This window comes from Salvia hispanica, chromosome 3, assembly GCF_023119035.1.
Source record: "Salvia hispanica cultivar TCC Black 2014 chromosome 3, UniMelb_Shisp_WGS_1.0, whole genome shotgun sequence".
NCBI classification, from domain to species: Eukaryota; Viridiplantae; Streptophyta; class Magnoliopsida; order Lamiales; family Lamiaceae; genus Salvia; species Salvia hispanica.
Genome location: NC_062967.1, coordinates 39,266,734 through 39,286,071, shown reverse-complemented (window position 1 = coordinate 39,286,071; position 19,338 = coordinate 39,266,734). Strand labels below are relative to the sequence as shown.

Below are 19,338 nucleotides of genomic sequence, written 5' to 3'. Positions count from 1 at the left end.
TTTTAATTTATTTACACTTATTAAGATTACAAAATTCACGAAATTGCATTTGATATAGTCGCCGAGTAATGAAAAATCTAGAATTAAACATATTTTTGTGTGCGGCCGATTTTTTTATTGTTTGTTTATTATGACATATTTAAACTTCATAATTTTTCTTTTCTTGCTAATTTTTAAAATTTTCAAAATGAATAGAATATCACGATACTTCATTGTTTTTCTAACAATTTGATGCGTTTTCATATTTTACTAGTAGTAAATCTTTTTTTCTTCTGTTTGTGAAATTCGGATAAAATCATACTCCAATGAAGCCATAAGAGTAATATTTAGTCTCATAAATTTGTAAAAATTTTAATTTAGTTTATGTGTTATATGATCCATCCTCTAAAATCATTGTCTTCCAAGAATTCTTAAACTTATATACACAAAAAATTTAGTTTATACAAAAGTCCAACTCTTTATTTGAAAAAAAAATAAAAAAATCAAATCCCCACCCGCTCCAATCCGCCGCCGGCCGCCGCCGGAATGCAGCCGAGCGACCTAGCCAAGACGCTGGACAACCGCGACCTCCCCCTCAAACTCGACTGCACTACCCCCCAACGGCTCTTGGGCTCCTCCGACAGCTTCTTCCCCTGCTGCCTCTGCTTGATGGCGCTGAGCTCCATCTCCGGCTTGAACTTCACCGGCCCGAACATAAACATCCTCCTCCTAGACTTCGCCGACATCGACGTCAGCGCGCTTATGTTCACCCTCTGCGCGTGGTACCCCGTGTCTCCGAACCGGGTCGACGCAGAGAGGCGTCGGACCGGGTCGTCGGGCCGGTCTGGTTTGCGGAGGGATTGGGATCTTACGGCGCCGGCGTGGATGATCTTGCCGCAGAAGATGATGTCGTGGGGACGGGAGGGGGCGGGGGCGGTGGAGAATTGGAAGAGGTGGTCGGGAGAGGAGGAGGGTGGTGGTGGTGGTGGTGTGGTGGCGGAGGAGAGTGGGAGATCGCAGAAGGAGAGGCGGTGAGGTTCTTGTTGGTTGTCTTCATGTTGGAGGAATGGTGTGGTTTGGTTCATGATGAAGGTGTTTTTAGTTTGTCAAGGTTTTTTCTTGACAATGGGATTTAATGTGGGGATGGTTGTCAAATGATGGAACAACTATGTGTGTATATATATAGATTTCATATTGCTTCTGGAGGAGAATGACTAAAGTCGCATCCAATGTATTTATGTAATAACGGTATTTTTATTTGTTGTCACGTATTTCTCGTACTAATTTCTAGATATGTTGGATAAAATTTGTCAACTGTATTACTTTTTGTTTGTTGTCACTTATTTTCGGCTGATTTCAAGATAATTCTAATAGACTTGTCGAGTAGGCCGGAAATTGGGTATTACTGTTACCTTTTGTTTTGTTGTCACATGTGTTCTCATGTTGATTTGTAGATATCTTGAATCTAAAATGGTGAGACGATTGAGTAATCTATTAATTTGAGGTTATTCATTGCGTAAAGCCAATAATTGATCCGACTAATGACTAATGTGATATAGTACTCTCTCCGTCCCATAAAAGTTGAGTCGTATTCCTTTTTAGTCCGTCCCAACAAAGTTGAGTCATTTCTTTTTTTAATAAAAGATAAAACATCTAATCACTCTTACTTTATTCCATCATTTACTTTACTCTCTCTTATCTTTCCTACTTTTTTCATCTCTCCTATTTATTTAATATAAATTCTTAATCTCCGTGCCCAAAAGTTTTGTCTCAACTTTTATGGGACGGCCGACGGAGGGAGTACAATATTACCTCTTCTTTGTTTTCAAGTGTTTTTCGTACTGACTTCCTTGACACCTCGAATGATGAGACGACTAATCTAAATATTTATTAATTTTAAAGTTGTTCAATGTGTAAAGCTAAGAATTGATCCAAATAATGACTATAGTGACACACAATGTATTATCTTTTTTTGTTGTCTCATGTTTTTCGTACTGATTTCTAGACACATTGAATAATGAGATAATTATCTAAAAATTTATTAATGAGGTTGTTCACATGAAAACATAAATTAATTTTTTGATACAGATTTTAAGAAATTTAGTGCTTTTTTTTGTTATTATTAGTAGCATTAATTGTGATGGTAAAGATATGCCGTGAAAAGAAATTTTCATATTTTTATGAGATGGGAGAACTAGATAGATTATAGTACTTCTGGTATATATTGTAGTTTTATAGAAAAAAATAGAACTCGATCATGTAGGTGGTACGTAATCTCATAATCCAAAATAATAGTCTCAATATGAGTAAAACAAATTATAGTCCCATATATGTTGGCGATATTTGAGGCTAGGTAGTCGCATGTGATGAAAATTAGAGTTGTCAAAATATTAGTAGAAGAAATCGAGATGACATGTGAATGAGTGGAAAAGTAGTTTTAGATTAATATTGGAAGGTAGGAAAGAAAGAGGTAATAACGCGCATTTATTATTTAATTAGGTCTTTTCTAGATGAACCATATATCTCATAGATATTTATGTATATTTTTCAGTCTAGAAGGAATGGATGTGGATCTCGTCTTATACTACTATATACTCCCTCCGTCCCATGTTACTTGCATTGTTCCATTTCGGCTCGTCACAAACTACTCACACTATTTATAGTTTAAATTAGAATTAATGTATTTAATTAATATGTTAGATTAAGTTAAGAACTCATTTATTAAGTGATATCTTATGATACTTAAAATTTTAATTTAATTACATTAAAAAATCAATTCAAAATTTACGGCTTAAAATGAAAAGTGCGAATAACACGGGACATAGAGAGTACCATACTATTTCAATTTGTGTTACACCGTTACTAATTTTATTTTATTTCTTAGGCAAGACTAAGTTCTTTGTACAATGACTTTTTGTTGAAAATTTGAAATCGTATGAAATATTCAGTTTATTAAGTCCTATTTTTATATTCGACACAATATCTCATTCTTATTTAACTGATTATTTTCAATTTCAAACCTTACCTTTACCATTAATTAGTGTCCGTTGTTCTTTCCTTCAACTTTGATTAGCTATGCTTTTCCGAGAAATGATGTGCTACATACCTATACCTTACGTGAGCTTGTTATGTGAGCATCACACTTGTTTATCGCACGTTTAATATTGTTTGTTTTTATTTATATATTTAGTTTGATTCTAATATATTAAAAAATGTTATTAAAAATTTTTATTTCACAAAATTCATAAAAATCAAAGCTTAATTTGTTATTTTATTAATTTATTTAAAAATATAGAAAAAACAAGCTAATTGAGCTTTGATTTTCATGAATTTTATTAAATTAAAAATTTCAATAACATTTTTTAATGTATTAGAATCAAACAAAATATATAAATCAAAACAAACAATATTAAACGTGCGTCAAACGAAAGTGATGCTCACATAAAGAACCTACATACGGTGTGTAGCATATTATTCCTCGTGCTTTCCTATTCTCTATTTCTAATATTTTCATCATCATACAATAAATGCATCATTAACATATTCAATTCCAAAATTCGTAAGTTGAATTTTTTGAACGCATCAAAAATTGAAAGAATCATATGATATGACGTGAAAAATAAGCATTTAGTTCGGAAAGAAAAACAAATACAAAATCCAATGTTTTAAAAAATTCAACATTTTAAAGTTTTTTTCTCTTTCTGCACGTGTAGAAGACCATGTTTGATAGGGATGATAACTCATCTAGGGATAGAATTTTATGAACAATTTCATCCCTAGATGAGTTATCACCCCTACCAAACATATGAATAAGAAATACCAAGCGTGTCTGCCCGCAGGGGCTTAGCGCAGTTGGTTCCGGGGGAGCAGATATTGCTACAAGGAGCTGGGTTCGAATCTCACTATTGGCGTGTGGGAGCTTCCATCTCTCAGGTACAAGTGTGAGGCCTTGGGAGATGGGTTTCTGTCAGGACAGTGGGTTGAAGGTCTCCTCTCTAACGGGCCGCTGTGTATTGAACCCCCTCACAAACTGTCGGGCCGGTCACCTTTTTTGCTACAAGAAATACCAAGCGTGTCGTGTTTGAGCAGTATTGAATTCAATTAGATAATTGAATGTTTAATTCACTGAGTAGCATTTATTTGGAGGGTAACTAGTAACTACATCAAACAGACGTTTACCAAATAACCAACTCAAAAAATAGAGAGATTTTCTACAATAATCAATGTCGCAAAGAAATTGAGAGAGATTTAAGATTTTGTTTTCTGAAATTTGGCTTTGCAATCCCTTCTAATCTTCTATTGTGATGTGTTGGAAAAGAAGAGAGAAATTTATTGCAAGCAGGTGTAACAGTTCCTTTGTTGTTTCTTGATATTCAAATGTAAATTTTTATTTTTATTTTCGATTTTTGCTTCTTTTAATTACTTAGATGAGAATAGGGAGTATAAATGATCTGAGTAATTATTTCATTTTTGGTAAAAAGGAAAGGGAAAAAATAAGTGAAAAAAATCATATTCAACTCTAAGTCCAAATTACAAACCCTCAGATCAGTTAAAGTAAATATTTAGTTTTAAAAAACTATCCAATGTATTTGGATTATTCAAATACCGAATTTATTGTAATAGTCAAATTTGTGATAGTTAAAAAACCATATTGTGACATGTCGTCCCGTATGGCATGCTCTTCTAGAAAACCAACCAATAATCAAACTTCTCCTATAAATTAAAGATCCCCTTTTAACTTTTATTTTGTAATCTAGAAGAAAGCCAAATCCATCAACCAATTTCTTATTTTAGTAAAAAACAAACACCAATCCTTTTCATGTGCCACAATCTGTCTCCCATATAATCCCTTTTGCATATATAAACTCCACAAACCTTCCCAAATCCTAAGTCACAACTCAAAATGTTGCCTCAAGAATCATTCTTGGAGCATAAAGAAATGCATGACACAACAGATGAATTATTTGACACACTTTCTTTGTGTGATCTCCCATTGTATGGTGATCAGAGTGTTGAAGAGTGGGAGAAGGATCTCTGTGCTGATTCACAAGGCTCAACCTCTATGTCCTCCGATGATCACGACGACTACTTTGAGTTCTTCAGCCACAAGCTCACTCACCACCCCACCCCGTGTTTCCCACCGGAGAACATCTTCTTCTGCGATAAGATCATCGCTTGCAAACAGCAGCCGGATGCATCGGACGCCCTCCCAACCAAAGAAGTTGACATCAAACAACCAACGGGCGTCAAGAAAAAGAGCGGGTGGAGCTTGTTTGGGTGGAGGAGGTTTGGCTCCAAGAAAACGCACAACAGCAGCAAGCAGGGAAAAGGTTTTGATTTCCCACTGCATAAGATGCCTATATTGACATCTTCACAGTCTGCAAAAGCAAGATGGTTCTTGTTCTTGTCTGGGATTTCAAGATTTTCGAGTAAAATGGAGCTGAAGGATATCAAGAACAGGCAGAGCCGCCGTCACAGCCCCTGTCCACAACCATCTCCGACGTGGAGGTTTCAAAACCATGATGAGAAGGTGGCTGGAGACACGGGCAGAGGTTCATCGGGGCTGTGGGCGATGGTAAGAGTACTGAGTTGCGGTGGAAGCAACGATCCCAACTCCCTAGTTGTCGGGTCGATAAGCTGCAATCAGAGAGAGGGGATATGAGCCCTTCATTGGAAGCATTTGCATATTTTTCTTCAGCTTTAGTTTCATTATTCACAGAGGTTAATCAGATTAGACAATTGTTAGTGAAACAAATTATTAGTGTAGCCAAATTACCTGGTTTTGTTGATTAGTTACGCCAATATCTTTATCAATATCTCAGTGTCTCACAATCAGGTTATTGAGCACATAAAATATACCAGCCATCAACTGTAACATCTCATTTCATTGATAAATTATGTTCTCAGCAAAATTTGAGCTCTACATGTTTGAGTATTCAACACTAAAACATAATGATGATGCTAAGCAAACTCCTATCAATTTTATCAAAAAAGGCACTATGATCTTCAGATACATCGGATCGAACTCAACGAACAGAATACAACAATGAGAAAAGAACAAGGCCATATTGGATTTGAATTGAGTACTCTGATCCCAAAATTGGGTGAATTCCTTGGAAAACCAAGCTTTGATGGTTATCACTGAGCTTCAAGGACTCTCTTCCTCCGTTTACTATTCACCATCCCATTTTCAGCAGGTTGATCTTCTGCATCAACATGAACATCCACAGCTACTGGTTTTCTTTTGTGCTTTGCAGCATTCGTCTTTGAAGTTTTCAGCTCTGTCAAACTGAAAGAGAGTCGTTCCATAGGAAACAAATTATTATGACATGCTACTCTTTGTGTTATTGGTTAAAGTCAATCATACAGGGCAGTTAGAGTATGAGTATCTGTACCTTTTCTTATCAAATTTATGCAATTTCCTTTCACAAGCCTTCTCCAGGACACTTCTGTAATATTGAGTAAATGGAGCGTTCGGGCTGGACTTTTCAAGCTGCATACATGTTAGCCATGATGCTCGATTAAATTACCTCCCACCACGTATAGAGGTATGAACAATTGGATTCAGAGACACAAACCTGAAGAAAAGAATCTGCCGATTGATGATCAAGAGGGGAGAAAGGTGCATTTTCTCTCTTTTTCTGCACAAAGGCCGCGTTCTGCTCCACCTGCAGTAACAAATTTAAGAACTAATAACATTGGCCCTTTTGTCAGAACTATCATCTTTAGAAACTTTCTGTTTAGACTCGCATGATAAAAATGTGAACTATGCAAGCAATAACAGTACCTGATCAATCATACGCTTCACAATGCGACACAAGCTTTCTACAGTTGTGATCTCAAGAATTCTTCTCAGGCGGATTACTGGAATAGTAGCCAGGTCAGGAAACGAAATATGGTAGCTCCACTGAGAAAAGTGAAATGCAAGCTGTTTGAAAGCAGACTGAAAGCATTCGTCTGAAAGATTTTTTATTTTAGGTAATGTTTGGGCAGCTGCAAATGACAGTTTCCAATTACAAGGTACCAATGTCCAAATTTTGCATTAAAATCAAGAAGAAAATGACAATAGATTTTCTGCCTGTGATTGAATAAATATGATCCTCACCTTCAAGACTGTCGTAGTATTGAATGCAATTTGAGCTTTTCTTCCCTCCCCGGAAACCTTATATTCCAAAACATCCAACACTAATGAAGCAACTGGTATAAAAGTTCCACTCGAACTTGAGAGAAGATTCAGCCACTTGATGGACTTGAGTCTCAGAGGTAAATACCTTGGACCAGGAAACATGTGAGCTACACCATTAATAAGCTTTACGGTCATAAAGAACAAGGACTGAAGATCATAGTCGCGTATATTTGCTGATATGAACCTAACCCCCGTATCAACACAGTTAACAGATTCCCAGCTGCAAATCTTTCTAACTGCTTCCTGTTTCAAAAGATTAGGACAACTCATTCCAGTCAGTATCCTTCATATATTTTTATTTTATATAATAATAATAATACTAAATCAAATCAGTATCAAACCTTTTTCTTTGCTTGTATTGCCAAGCTAAATATCTTGGCACGTTGACTTAAAGAAGCAACAGCCTTAACAGATGATTTTTGCACATCTAGAGAACACAATTCAAATATGCAATTCTTAACTATGCAATCCCTTAAGAATTGCATATGTTCTATGTCATAGACCAAGAAAGAAATGATATGGAAGTTTTTGATAGGCAGGTATCAAAGTGATCTGAACCAAACATAGCAGCAACATTCCGTATAACGGAAAAGGAAGCTGATGATAAGACCCTTCCACCTGTTGCCCACAAATGAACTGTTGCCTGTTGATAAATTTGAAGTGTTGGAATCAGGTGATACAAATTTATCATTAGGAAATTTTCATTTGAAAACTGGCTGGTTTGAATGAACGATCAAAAGGCCATCCATTTTGCCTAGTTTTACAGAACATTAAGCAAGGAGTTCTCTTCTTTACCTTCCTCACTAACTACTACAATCGTCTTTCACATACTAATCCAATTATAGCAAGTTGTATATTTTGCTTTTAGAGTCCGTAATACACAAAACTGCAAATATCCCGAACTCCATGCAACAGGCGAGATTAATTAAAAAACATTTCAAAACAAAGAGAACTGCAAGTTACCTTAGGAGTCGTTGGACCAGAGATGGGAAAGCAACAAAAAATATCAGGGAAGCTCGGATCCTCGACATTGCAAAAGTCAGAATTTCTGAGTCGGTAATCTGATCCAACAAAAACAATGTGCTTCTCACAAAAGATTTGACAAGAGATTTCATGTTTTTCCACTTTGAGTTTTTCTGTAGTTTTTCTACTGTCTCCTTTTTGCTGTTCGAAGATGATATCTGCAATATGCCTCGAAATACATCATCTGCATTAGAGAGTGTAAAAACGAGAATGTTGCAAAATGTTTCACTGCTGTCGATTCTATGGCAACTGATTCAACACCATAATGGCATGCTGCACGGTAGGCATTTAGCAGGCTAATGAACGCCGACTGGCTATTATCTTCTTTGACCATTTGACACCATGCAGCAATGAGTTGGTTAGAGAGAAATTTTTCTTTATCTTTGTCCAGGTCATCTTCACCTGACTCCTCGTGATCGCTTGAGTCACCTTCGTCTGAGCACTGTTATAAAAGAAAAGAGGAAAAATCTATTAATAAACTAACAGTGAGATCGTGGCATATGTGCGGGAAATGGACTATGAAGCCAATATACAATATCTAATTCTTCGATACTGAAACCAAACAAGTACTATATCCATTAAAAAACTTCAGCACCATCTTGAAAGATGCAGGTATATAGTCCCACTATTGTGATGTTTTTACGTATACAATAGAAAAATTAGAATATCCTAGTTGGGACGATATAATCTTTCATTTCTGCATCCAGCGTAGCTTGGGGGGGGGGGGGAATAACTGAAAAACTATTTGAAACATAATAAATATTGAATTGAAGCAGACATTATACTTGGTTTCTTAATTATATAAGTCAGGCATCATATTCACCAAAGAAGAATATAATAAAAACCCTCCCCATGCCCTAAACAAGAAAGAACAATAAAAAGAAAGGAAAGAGACAAAAAAATAGTACTTATCTTACTGAATCTTCATTTTGAATTGTCATAGCACCACTGTTGAAGCTTTCTAAGAAATTATTGAATCCTGGATCCTGTAATGTTATAAAGCAAGTTACCTTACTAAATATTAGAGAGCATATTTTCTCATAAACTTGTAGATGATAAAAAGCTTAGGGGCCAAACAATAGCATTGAGAGGGTTGATGACACGAGTGAGATGATAACAAAATGCACACAAGAAGGGGAAGTAAAACTATCCATGCCAATTTATGGTCAGTTTAGTTGTAAGCAAATAAGTCCTACCACGTCCATATAAGCACACGCAACCAAGCAATTCACCATAATCTGAAGCTCAGGAAAGCAAAAGTCATAAGGAAATCAAAGATAAAGAAGAGGTGCCTACTTACTCATAATAATCATATTCACAACATGTGAAAAGTCAACTCCAATTATCAGCATACAAAAGACAAAACAACACCATAAAAACAGAACCAGAGCACTGGACTTGGATTCATTATATCTTAATATCCTTCCTATTGACGATTTTCTCCCCCCCACCCCCCTTATTTTATAATTTTTTCATCAGGGGCATGAAAATTGAAAACAATCTTAATGTGTAACAACAAATATATGACACGACACAATAACGGCACTATATTTATATTATTTCTTAATGTGTAACACGAACACGATACTATACTAATTCTAAGTGCTCCATTAGACTAAACCTAATTTAAATTTCAAAATAAATAAAATAATAATAATATTATAATATATTAATATTATTTCTTAACGTGTAACACGAACACGAACACGACACGAATACGACACAAAATTCGGGTTTCAACACGATCACGCACTGTGTTGCCTTGCCAGCCTGAGGAGTCGCGCAGGTTTCTGCAAAATAGAACCTACTGACCTCAAGGTTTGCCTTTCGCGAGGTTTATATTTGCCACAGCATCAGCCAATCTCCGACCCCAAGGTTCACCAGTCGAACTCTGGCTAATGAACCCTCCTTCCTCCAAGTCAGCCAGTATCTCCTTGACTCTCACAGAATCGTTCTCAGCAGAAACAGCCTCAATGAGAATGGAGAATGTGGTGGCATCAGGGGCAACACTCCTGCGTTTCATCTCTTCATACAGCATGAAGACACGAGCAAGTTCACCACTCCGGCAGAAGCTAGAGAGAAGAACGTTGTAAGTCACAACATCCGGTATAGCTCCATGACGTTCCATAAGAAGCTTCAACTCCATTGCCTCGGACATTTTGGATTCTTTACACAATGCATGGATGGCTGTAGTGAAAGTTGGAATGGTCGGAACGAGCTTGCTCATCACCATGCTTTTCAGCATGGCCATCCCATCTGTTGTCTTCCCACTCTGCACGAGCCCCCTAACCAACGCGCTCTCAGCCACCTGGCGGGAGCTAATGCCAAGAGCCTCCATCTCGTCTTTAAGCTTAAGAGCGCCACGTATATCTCCACACCTACACATTTTTGTTATCAATCTGCAGTACTGTCTGATTGTCGGGATAAAATCATTCTCCACCATCCCATGAAGTAAAGCATGGGATTCATGGCATCTTGATATTCTTTTAAGACCATTGAAGATAGAAGAGAAGGTAACTTCACTAGGGGAAACTCCAACAAATTTCATAAAATTCAGCAAATCAAAGGCTTTTGACACGTCGCCTCTCTGACTATACGCTGTTATAAGCATATCAAATGTCAAATGATCTGCACGAGTCCCCTTCTCGATCATCATTTTCAAAAACTTAGCTCCAACATCCAGCATCCCGGATTTGCACAGCCCCAGAATAACAGAATGGCAAGTAAATTTATCAGGAACGTAGCCAGTACTCAAGATGGCTCCATACAACGCGAAGACACCAGAAATATTTTTTCGTGTTGATTCCCCATGCAAGAGAATGTTATACGTAGTCAAACTAGGGGTTAAACCCCGGCTCTCCATCACTGACAGGACATAGTCCATCTTATCGAGCTCTCCTGTCCTTGAACATGCATCAATAACTGCATTAAGAGTAACTATATCAGGATTCAGACCTTGCTTTACCAAATCATCAAAATAGTAAATGCCAGCTCGTCCTTGGCCGATCTTGACGAGTCCACTAATTATACTCGAATACATAAATTGGTTCGGAGAAAGAGTTCCTCTCTGCACTCCCCTTTCCAACAGAAGGATTGCAGTGAAGACGTTCCCGGTCATACATAAACCGGCAATCAGACAACCGTATGTATAACTATCAGGAAACATGTTGTTTTCAACCATCTCATCTATAAGACTGAGAGCCGATGCGAAATAGCCCTGAGCAAATAACTCAGCCACCATGGTATTGTAGGTGACTATGTCTGTAGCATGAGGAATTTTCCTAAGCTTACTAAAGAAGTCAAGCGCTTCCTGAAGATCTGCTCCTTTGCACAGTCCCTTCAGTAAAGTTCCATATGTCAAGGCGGTAGGCTGGTAGCCGAATTCAACCATTTTATCTAACAATTTGAATGCTCTCAAGACGTCTCCTTTACTTACACAACCACCAATAATTGCATCGAAGGTAGCAGAGTTCGCAAGACCAATTCTATGGATGTGATGCATGAATTCCTCTGCCTCCGCCACATTTCCACTTCGACAAAGAGTGGATATCAATAAGTTACATATGAAAGCATCTGGAAAATGACCACTACGAAGCATTATGGTATAAAATCTGATTGCTTCATCGATATTTCCCAGTCTGCATAAATTGCAAATCAAAGTAGAATATACAATTGTGTTCATTCTGATTCCAGATCTAACTATTTTACAGATTATTTCCTTTGCATGATTTATCCTCCCAGCTTTAGAAAATCCATTTACAAGAACTGAATATGTCACAATATCAGGATGAATATTATTCTTAGACATTCCATCAAGAAACCCCATAGCTTCAGCTAGATTGCCACTTCCACATTCTCCATCCATTAGAGTAGTATACATTATAGAGTTGACAGTAACTCCATCGAGCTTTAACTTCGCAAGTATATTTCTCGCAGAATCCAACTTTCCATGCTTGCAGAGTCCATCCAAAAGAGATCCATAAGTAACCTGATTCGGCCTCAATCCCTTCACTTGCATTTCATCAAGAAGTCCATAAGCTTCGACAAAATCGCCTCTGCGACAATGCCCATCAATTAGTGCATTATAAGTGATACAATTCGGTGAAACATCAACCTTACACATCTCATGATAAATTTTCCCAGCAACTCCCATTTTTCCCTCATTAACAAATCCATTTATGAGAGTATTGTACGTGACTTCATTAGGGATCACCATCCTCTTCCGCATCTTCTTCAAGAGTAGATACCCTTTAGCATTTGTGCTATTCTTACACAAATCATCTATAAGCACATTATATGTACAAACATCAGCCTCAATTCCCCGGAAATTCATGTGATCCAACAGCTGCATAGCTTCCTTATACCTCCCCTTCTTACAGTGCCAATTCAGCACCGTATTATAACTCACCACAGTCGGGGCATAACCACTCTCCTCCATCTTCCCAAGTAAATAACTCGCCTTCTTCAATTTCCCCTCCCCACGAAGCACATTCAGCACTATGTTAAACGTGGCAACATTCGGACACAGACCATTCTCAATAACCTCCCCAAAAAACTGCCACACAGGCTCAGCACGCCGAGCCTTGGCCATTGCTGCAAGAATCATATTACAACTATACATCGACGGCCTAAACCCCCTCGAGCACATCAAATGAAAAGCCTCTAAAGCATCATCAATTGCCCCCATTCTCACATAAACCCTTATCAACAGGTCAAAAACAGCAGGGTTTGAATTACAGAGAGGATAAGTATCCATCAGCGCATAAAAAACTGATCTTGGACCCGAACCCGTGTCCGACAAATACTTCAAAGTTGACTTAGCACAATCATACATTCTTGCTCTAACGAGAATGTGGGTGGTGATAGAATACAAGTGAGTTATGTGGGCGAGCTCCAAACCGGGCTGCTTCACAACCCATTTCAAGAATTTGAGAGCTAACCTTCCGTGAACTCGCCTATGCGGTGCCGTTTTGTATTTCATGCAATTCAGCGACTCCCATCTATCGATTGTGAGAACTGCATATACACTTCTTGCAGCTTCTTTACCTGTTCAACAACCCCAACCAAATTGTAAAAAGACATGAACTTTTCTATGAAGATGCACAGGTTATTAAGGGTGGGATATATACCGTGAGAAGATGCGCTGCATTTGCAGGTGTTTCTGAGAAATTGGGGGATATCTTTGGGGTAATCAAACGGCGGTGGAGCTCTGGTTTTTGGAGTTTTGAGAGAAAGATTACATTTTGGCGCCATCCTTGAACTGAAGCGCGACGCCATAGCTTTACTTACAGAGTGGTGACTGGAAAAATTTTGGGGGAGATTACATTTTAGGAGTATATTGAAATTGAATATAGGGAAAAATTTTCAAACTCTCTTGGTAACATTCAATAGATCATATATACGCCTTCATACCCTATCAATATATACTTTCTTTTGATACTTTTGATAAATTATTGGCAAATCACAAATTTAGTTTAAGTTTTTCTCTTGATTATTAAAAATTTGAAAAAAAAAACAATGAAATTTAATTTATTTACACTAATTAAGATTACAAAATTAACGAAATTGCATTTGATATAGTCGCCAAGTAATGAAATATCTAGAATTAAACATATTATTCACGCGGATTACTAACTTGGAGCTTTCCTCTTAAATAAAGCTTTGGTCTTTCGCCACTGCTTCAGCACGGACTGAAGATGCTTCTTCGCAAATTTTTGCGCCTTCTTTCCCAGCTTACCCATTCAAATCTCGCTCTTGATTATGCGATTGCGCAATAAATTGTGTTTCAACTCTCCGATTGAACCCTATCGAAACTGAACTGAGCCCAAATGCATAGAAGCTCTAACAGCAACGATACAATGCATTTTGAATCCAGTGCTATCGACGCATTGCCCGAAATATATTTTCGAAAAATGCAATTTCACCACTATGAAGCAATTGTAGGATGATGAAGGGGAATGGAGGATGATGATATTTTTATTTTGCAGAAAATGCATAGAGAAGAAATTAGACAAAGAAGAAGATGCACTTGAAATTAGGGCTTCACTTCACTGTATTGATTGAATTTATTTACTGTATTTATTTACTACTAAAATCAATTTTTATAATATCATTTTATTACATTATTTGAATTTATTTATTACTATCATTTTTTATATAATTTGAATTTATTTCTTTATTTTAAACAGGGCTGTTTTAAAGTAGTTTGGATTTTGGAATTTTAGATGGAATTTTATAACTCGAAAATTTTAGTTTTATTTAGATAGTTAAGGTTCCAAACTATATACAGTACATATAAATTATTTAGATAATTATGATATGGTTATAATTATGCTCTTATTATAATCTTTTATTATAAAAAAATAAAAATACATAATTAAAATTCTAAAATTAAAATAGTTTAAAAACAAAATATACATAATTGAAAGAGTAAATTTATATTTTATTATAAGCAACAACATACATCATGTAAATTGAAATCACTAGTTTTTTTTATCAAATCAAATGTGTATGATTAGATCTTGTTGAAGTAGGTAGCGGGTGGCAGAATCGAAAAAGACGACTCCCAACGACATAGGTATGCGGTGAATGTTGGCAGTCGTGGGGTTTAGACTCTTCAAGCATTATGCACCGAAGTCGACGTGTGTAACTTCTCGTCGAAGATGTTGGAACTTCTCCCATTGGCAATTTGTTGGGGGGCGATGTACAATTTTGCAATGTCCAAAGATCTTGCCAACCGACCCGTCTCATTCATCCTAAGCCGCCAATGTACATGCTATGCGCAAGAATAACTCTAGGCGCATACAAAACCAGCAACGAAGACAAATATCCCTCGTCGAGCCTCCTCGGCAAAGTAATCCTGAAATAGCATTTCCACAACGAGCTCTCAATCACGATGCACGTATTATGAGGTTTTTTATGCAGGACCGAGTTCGATGAAGATACCCGATGAGCTTGTTAGTATCGTCGGATGCACTGTTGTTGTCATTAGGATTCATTTGTTGTCATTAGTATTCGTTCTTATGTTGAAAGGACATTTTATATGATGAAATGTAATGAAGATTTTTTGAGTGCGGAAAAGTTATAGATTGAATATAATATTAATAGATAAGTATATAAGCATTGAATGATAAAAAATGAAAATTTTAAAAATCGGATAGAAAATCTGTTTGACGGAGGGTATATTTCGAACAATGGGTAACTTTTAAAAATAATAGTACTATTATGTTCTTGATTTAAAAAATGATAAAAAAGAAAAGAAGCTCACTTGCAGGTCCACAGCAAGTGGGCGTCACGACGACATCTCTTAGGTTGAGGTTGTGTGTGTGGCGAAATGCCTTCCCTCACAACTCGTGGACACAAAATGGATGGGGAGACTAGACACCTACAATGTGTCCCGGTAGCGTTCTTCCATTTTGAATGAATATATTATCTATGTTACGCATGCTCTAAATAACTATGCGAAAATAAGTACATATACAAATATACCATACATTCATTTCATTTTGTGGTTTCGAAATAAAATTTTGAGAAATCAATGTCATTTTTGCCATGTTAGTTTTTCAAACAACTGTTAAGCACATAAACCACAGTGGCAATCAAATATTTGATGTGAGGTATTATGAATAAAAGGTTGCTCTTGATATAGTTCATATATATTACATTAATAGAAGGCAATAGTAATGGATTTTATCATAGACTTACTAGGACACTAGGTGAAAATTTGAATATTTGTGTAAGTGTGATCAGTAAAAGCAGTTATATAAATTATGTCCCCTTGAAAGCAATCATCAATTAATCCCATTTACACCAACTTTCCATCCATAAACCTACTCATTAAATTCCCTATTCCCCTCCCTCACTCTATTCCACATTTGATAAATTCATGATATATGCTCCACAGATGTTAATAGGACAACTAGGATTCCACTAATGATTAGTATTTCGTCTAAGTCAATTTTTTAGAAATTTTCATATACTGTTGCATAGAAATAAAAGGTTTAAATTAAAATTAAAAACCAAAACGAATCTTATCGCACAGTTAAGGTGTGTAATGCAAGAGTGGAGCCGATTGGCTCTAGCACGAGTGGGCGACATGATAGATTTCTAGCAAGTGATGTTTTGCTTGCATGTCAAATTACCTGCAAGCACATGTAAGTATGTAATACTCTATGTTCATTGGCTCTACAACAATGTTTTACCCTTAGTCATTATTGGGGAAAAAATTTATGCACCGGGAGTGGAAGAAAGTCCGACCCCTCCGAAATGGGGGTCACGACCGGGAAAGTCAAAGAACCCCACGTTAATCCTCGAGGCCGTACCGACACGGGGATCTGGGAGCGTTTTTTGGGGTACCCGGGGTCAAAAACGATTTAAACTCCCGAACTGGGTTTCCCTCTTCAACGAAAAGGGCCCAGGGGCCGGCCCAAAATTCCCCTATTTGGTTAAAAAAGAACCCAAAAATAGGGCTACTATCGGGGATGGTAAAACCCTTTTGGGGCCCGGGCCGGGGAAGACGATCGAAAACAAGTGATAAAAAGAAGGCATACTTTGCGCAACAGGGATTTTGGGCGCGCAAGGACGGGAGCGCGATTTGGTGGGGCTCCGGGCCTCGATGGGCTACTGGGGGGTCCAACGCCCCCTGTGGGACCCCCGGCCCTGTTTTCCCGGGATAATGTACGCCCGCATTACCCTTTCCCACAACATAAATCGCCGTTTTTTTCTTTATTATGCATGTAATTTTGTTTTATCTATGTAACTTTTTTAAATGCAATTAATGAATTTTCCCGTATATGTGTCGTAAATGTAAATTTAATTCCGTAATTTTAATCGTAATTTTAATTCCGTAAAATGTAATATATTTTCTTTAATTACCTTTTTATTATGTATATGGCTTGGCCTAAATCTGACGTGGCAGGTGGTTTTTTTGGTACATTGCTGACGTGACAGGGGAGAGAATGGCTGGCCTATGGCTGACCTATCACCCATTGGAGATGCTCTTATAGTTAAATACACCGAACTCGAACAAATTTCTTTGCATAATTATCAAATTCAAATTTATCTTCACCTATTGTTACGATGTCGAACTATAAATGTTACTGTGTTAAAATAATTAATGGACAATTAGAACTATATTAGTATTAAAGTAAGTAACAAATTTATTTTTTATTCGAATTCTTCTTTATTTAGACCATGCCAACCAATAATAAATATACTCGGGAACAATCCCCACTATCTTTATCGTGAAACTCTGATTTAATTGTAATGGCACCCACAAATTTATTTCCCCCCTTATCCTTTTTCCTTCCTTTTTAAATTTCTCTCATAAAATTCTTCTCGTCATTGACTAATAAAAATAAATAAATTTGAATTTCTCAACTGTAAGATGACAATGAAAATGTACATGCACACACACACAAATATAACCTAAAGTTGTAGAGAATTGCGAAATTTAATTTATTTTAGTATACAAATTTTTTTACCATCTAAATAAAAAAAACCCACCACATTCACCATTTATATATTTCATTGTATCGACCTTCATATGTTTGTCGCTGTTGGTCGTGTTTTAGGGGATTTCTCCAAAATAAAAAAACTAGCTTGAACAATATCACAATCTTATTAATCATAATAAAAAAAAAATATCAACAACAAATGATGTGTTCATGGCTTGCAATCGATGATTAGTAGATATAGTATCTTGAACCCTTTTTGCAAGCATTATAGCTTAGAGCATCTCAATTGGTACTTCGGCCAGAAATCGGCCAGCAGTTTCTCCCCCTGCCACGTCAACAGTACTAAAAATCCACATGCCACATCAGATTTAGGCCAGCCATAGGCCAGCCGCAATAAAAATAATTCAAAAAAATACTACATTTACTTGGAATGAAAATTACTCACGATTAAATTACGGAATTAAATTTACGAGACATATACGGGAAAAATTCATTAATTGCATTTAAAAAAGGTACATAGATAAAAAAAATTACATTTAAAAAGGTACATAATAAAGAAAAAAAAAACTATCGCCGTGCAATCCTCCGTGCCCACAACTCTTCAATTATATCCTTCTGGAGTTGAATATGAGCATCCACTTGGCGCATGTTGGCAAATTCTCGAGGCGGCCTGGCTTCATCGGTAGAGAAAATTTACCGCTCGTACACTCAGGGGTGGCCGTCTGCGTGGCCTGGACCGGCTTTGTCATCATTGGCCCAACTCAGTCAGTGTTGTACCCTCGTCTTCGACGATCATGTTGTGCAAGATAATGCAGACGTGACATTATCTCGGGAAACGCATCCGATATCCCACAAACGCGTTGGACCCATTAATTGCCGCCCATCGAGAGACTGGGAGCACACCAAATGCGCGCTTCACGTCCTTGCGCGCCGACTCCTGCCGTTCCGCAAAGTAGGCATTCCTTTCATCACTTGCGTGCATCCGATCGTCTTCACAAAGACCGGCCACCGAGGTATATCCCATCCGCCAAGTAGAGCCCATATCATGTCGGTTGTCGTTGGCCACAAATGAGACGACCTGGACCGACGCCCCGGCACTTCGCTGAAGAGTGGAGACGAGTTCAGTGACGCTGAGGCCGTTGTTCGACCCGACTACCCAAAATACGCATGCCGGATCCACGGCCCGGCCTACGGCCTCGAGGATTATCGTGGGGTTCTTTGACTTGTAGCGTCGTGTAGGGCCCTTCCGGCCTGGGCAGTTCTTCCACTCCCAATGCATACAATCTATCTTGCCTAACATCCCGGGAACCCATGCTTCTCCCCGTGCATCTCGTCAAATTCGACAATCTTCGGAGTAGGGCTTGAGAGTACCGTCACCGAAAACGTTTATCACGCCCCCACAGAAATCCTTCAGACATTCCAGGGCCGTCGACTCACCGATGTGGAGATACTCATGTTGGGGTTTGGTGCCCCTTGCACAGCGGAAGACTTGTACAAAACAAATAAATCAGATACGGATCTATTTGACTAGCTTTTACTAATTAAATTGAACCCATAATTTAATACAGTTTTATTGAATATTAAGACAAAATCTGAATATTGAACTCTCCCCACCAAATCCCAAATTACAAGTAATCCGTTTCCCCTTTTTTTATTTATTTCCGCAAGTAAAGTATTAATTTAATTTAAAAAAGC

At 37.5% G+C, this 19,338-nt stretch overlaps 2 protein-coding genes across 3 annotated transcripts; both read right to left on the bottom strand.

Annotated features, from left to right (window-relative positions):
* Positions 1 to 5,846: 5,846 nt before the first annotated feature.
* Positions 5,847 to 9,596, bottom strand: LOC125210134 (nucleolar complex-associated protein 2-like). The gene is given in 13 exon segments (XM_048109708.1): positions 5,847 to 6,268; positions 6,375 to 6,472; positions 6,558 to 6,647; positions 6,767 to 6,951; positions 6,954 to 6,972; positions 7,085 to 7,408; positions 7,507 to 7,670; positions 7,673 to 7,808; positions 8,129 to 8,368; positions 8,418 to 8,630; positions 9,106 to 9,174; positions 9,385 to 9,426; positions 9,543 to 9,596. Coding segments are annotated over 13 exon segments (1,785 nt in total). The 3' UTR covers positions 5,847 to 6,117.
* On the bottom strand, positions 9,122 to 14,221 carry LOC125212986 (pentatricopeptide repeat-containing protein At5g55840-like). 2 transcript variants are annotated; one of them, XR_007174805.1, is made up of 4 exons: positions 13,824 to 14,221; positions 13,318 to 13,487; positions 9,942 to 13,234; positions 9,122 to 9,174 (listed from the first exon to the last, which is right to left on the bottom strand). XR_007174805.1 is itself a non-coding variant. In XM_048113309.1 (4 exons), the coding sequence occupies exons 2-3, from the start codon at positions 13,463 to 13,465 to the stop codon at positions 10,002 to 10,004; spliced, it is 3,381 nt and encodes a 1,126-aa protein (XP_047969266.1). In that variant the 5' UTR covers positions 13,466 to 13,487; positions 13,824 to 14,221; the 3' UTR covers positions 9,122 to 9,174; position 10,001. The 2 variants fall into 2 exon arrangements, 1 of the variants encoding a protein (XP_047969266.1); XM_048113309.1 differs by having other exon boundaries at positions 10,001 to 13,234.
* Between the last annotated feature and the right edge of the window lie 5,117 nt (positions 14,222 to 19,338).

Excerpts from the sequence above, each read along its gene's own strand:
- LOC125212986 (XM_048113309.1), bottom strand. The coding sequence starts at position 13,465 with ATGGCGTCGCGCTTCAGTTCAAGGATGGCGCCAAAATGTAATCTTTCT. Across the intron at positions 13,235-13,317 it reads ATGCAGCGCATCTTCTCACG|GTAAAGAAGCTGCAAGAAGT; the intron begins GTATATATCCCA and ends GTTGTTGAACAG.